Raw genomic sequence first — 2,015 nt, forward strand, 5'->3', positions numbered from 1 at the left:
GCTGTATGGAAAGTGAATTTGCTCTGTAAATCTTCACCCAAATAAAAATAAATAAATAAATAAATTTAAAAAATAATAATAATAAAAGAGTAATTTTGTGCATATAGATTCTTGGCCATTACTTTTGTCTGCTATCAAAGCTTAGAGCATTTTAAATTTGCCTCTGTTTCATGATGTATCTTAAGGTGTGAGTGCCTCTTCTTGAATCAAGTGCTGTGTAGAAAATATTGAGCTAGAAAATAGTGATACTTTTTCAGAGCATATCATCATTTAAAACTTAATTCTATTTGAGGCCTTATCATTCATTTCAGTTTTAAGGCACTTAATAAATCCTTACCTATGTCTGTTACCATTTACTATGTACTTTCTAAGTACAGTGCATTGCCACTGGTTTTGACTCAGTTTTGAAGAAGCTGTAGTGTATGTTTTTTGCTTAAAAAAGGTTGTTTTACTTCTCAGAAGATACACATTACTAGGTCTGTTCTTTCATAAAGGTTGTTACCTACCTTAATGAATGGTGGGTAGAGATGATTTAGCATAGTACTCATAGATAATAAAGCTTTTTAATGTTTTGGGATGCTCAAATAAGTTTTCTTCCTATGGTCTTATTTATAATATCATTTTTAAACATACTGTTCATGTTAATGAGAAGTTCTTTAAAATTTACCCTTCTTCAATCTGAATTACTCAAAAATAATAGTTAAAATATTTTATCATACTGACATAGAATTCAGTGATGGCAAAAGCTTCTCTTTTTGGGAGGGACACTCATTTACACATAGTGATACTGTTTCCAGCTTACTAAATATTGTGGCAGTGAATATAATAATGAAGTTGCTTCCGTGACCAAGGAGTAATGAACTCTTCACTCTGCCTACAGACCAAGTCTGTGTTTGAGATTGGACTCTGCAGTAATAAAATGTTTTGCTATGCAGTTCTTGGATCCATCATGGGACAGTTACTAGTTATTTACTTTCCTCCACTTCAGAAAGTTTTTCAGACTGAGAGCCTAAGCATACTGGGTAAGTAAAATTTAATCTTTATAATTTACATATTTTAGATGAATTGTCTTAAGTGTTTCCTAATACATTTTCTCTTAAGATTTTTCTTTTTAAACAATGAAATATAAATTTATTGACTTTATTTGAGAAAAGAATATGCTCTGTTTCTTTACTTGGAAAAGTTCAGGAAGTCACTCTCCTAACTCTGTTGTTTGGTGGTTATACTTGAGTTGATTCTCACTCATGGCACCACAGGACACTTTCGGGTGGTTTCAAACCACCAATCTTTTGGCTGGTAGTTGAGTGCTTAACCGTTTGCATCACCCATGGACTAAGTCTATGCTTTGTGATTAAAAGGTTTTTTTTTTTTTTTTTCCTTTTTAATAGATTCTCATTTACTCAAATTTACTCATTTACTCTCATTTATATCATATTGGTGATTCCAAAGTGAGACAACTCAAAATCTGTTATAGAGTCATTATAGTTTAACTATTTTTCTTTTAAGTATTTTTTCAATCTTACATATATAGAAAAAAAGATAGATGTACACACTAAAAGCAAGTTGTTTTTAAAATTATAATATTTGATAATTAAACTAATATTTTACTATTCTTGCTAGTTTGCATATTCTGATTTTTATGAAATAACAATTTGGCTTTATAAATGCCAAAAGCTGCAGTAAGAATGTATGGAAGTTAAACATTATTATCCACATAGGGAGGCAAAAAAAACCACTGCCATGGAGTCGATTCATACTCATAGCATTCCTCATTGGGTTTCCTCCAAGGCGGTAAATCTTAATGGAATTAGTTTGCCCTATCTTCCTTCCATGGAGTGGCTGGTGGGTTTGAACCGCCAACCTTCTGTTTAGCAGTCAAATGCCTTGGGCACTGCACCACCACCACTGGAGATGTATCAGGATATGGTTGTTGTTGTTGTTGTTATTTGCCGTCGAGTCGGCCCCGACTCATAGCGACCCCTCCTTGGGTTTCCAAGGCAGTATCACTACGGAAG

The 2,015-nt window shown here is 33.0% G+C and overlaps 1 protein-coding gene across 1 annotated transcript in view; it reads left to right on the top strand.

Annotated features, from left to right (window-relative positions):
* The window catches only part of ATP2C1 (ATPase secretory pathway Ca2+ transporting 1), a 249,252-nt gene that overhangs the window by 245,871 nt on the left and 1,366 nt on the right, over positions 1-2,015 (top strand). Inside the window, exon 26 of the mRNA XM_007936854.2 lies at positions 881-1,022. Coding sequence (XP_007935045.1) covers positions 881-1,022 — 142 coding nt within the window. The remainder of the gene's footprint in view (positions 1-880; positions 1,023-2,015) is intronic.

The sequence above is a fragment of the Orycteropus afer genome, unplaced genomic scaffold, assembly GCF_000298275.1.
Source record: "Orycteropus afer afer isolate SDZICR_OR568_19922 unplaced genomic scaffold, OryAfe1.0 scaffold00003, whole genome shotgun sequence".
Classification (NCBI taxonomy): domain Eukaryota; kingdom Metazoa; phylum Chordata; class Mammalia; order Tubulidentata; family Orycteropodidae; genus Orycteropus; species Orycteropus afer.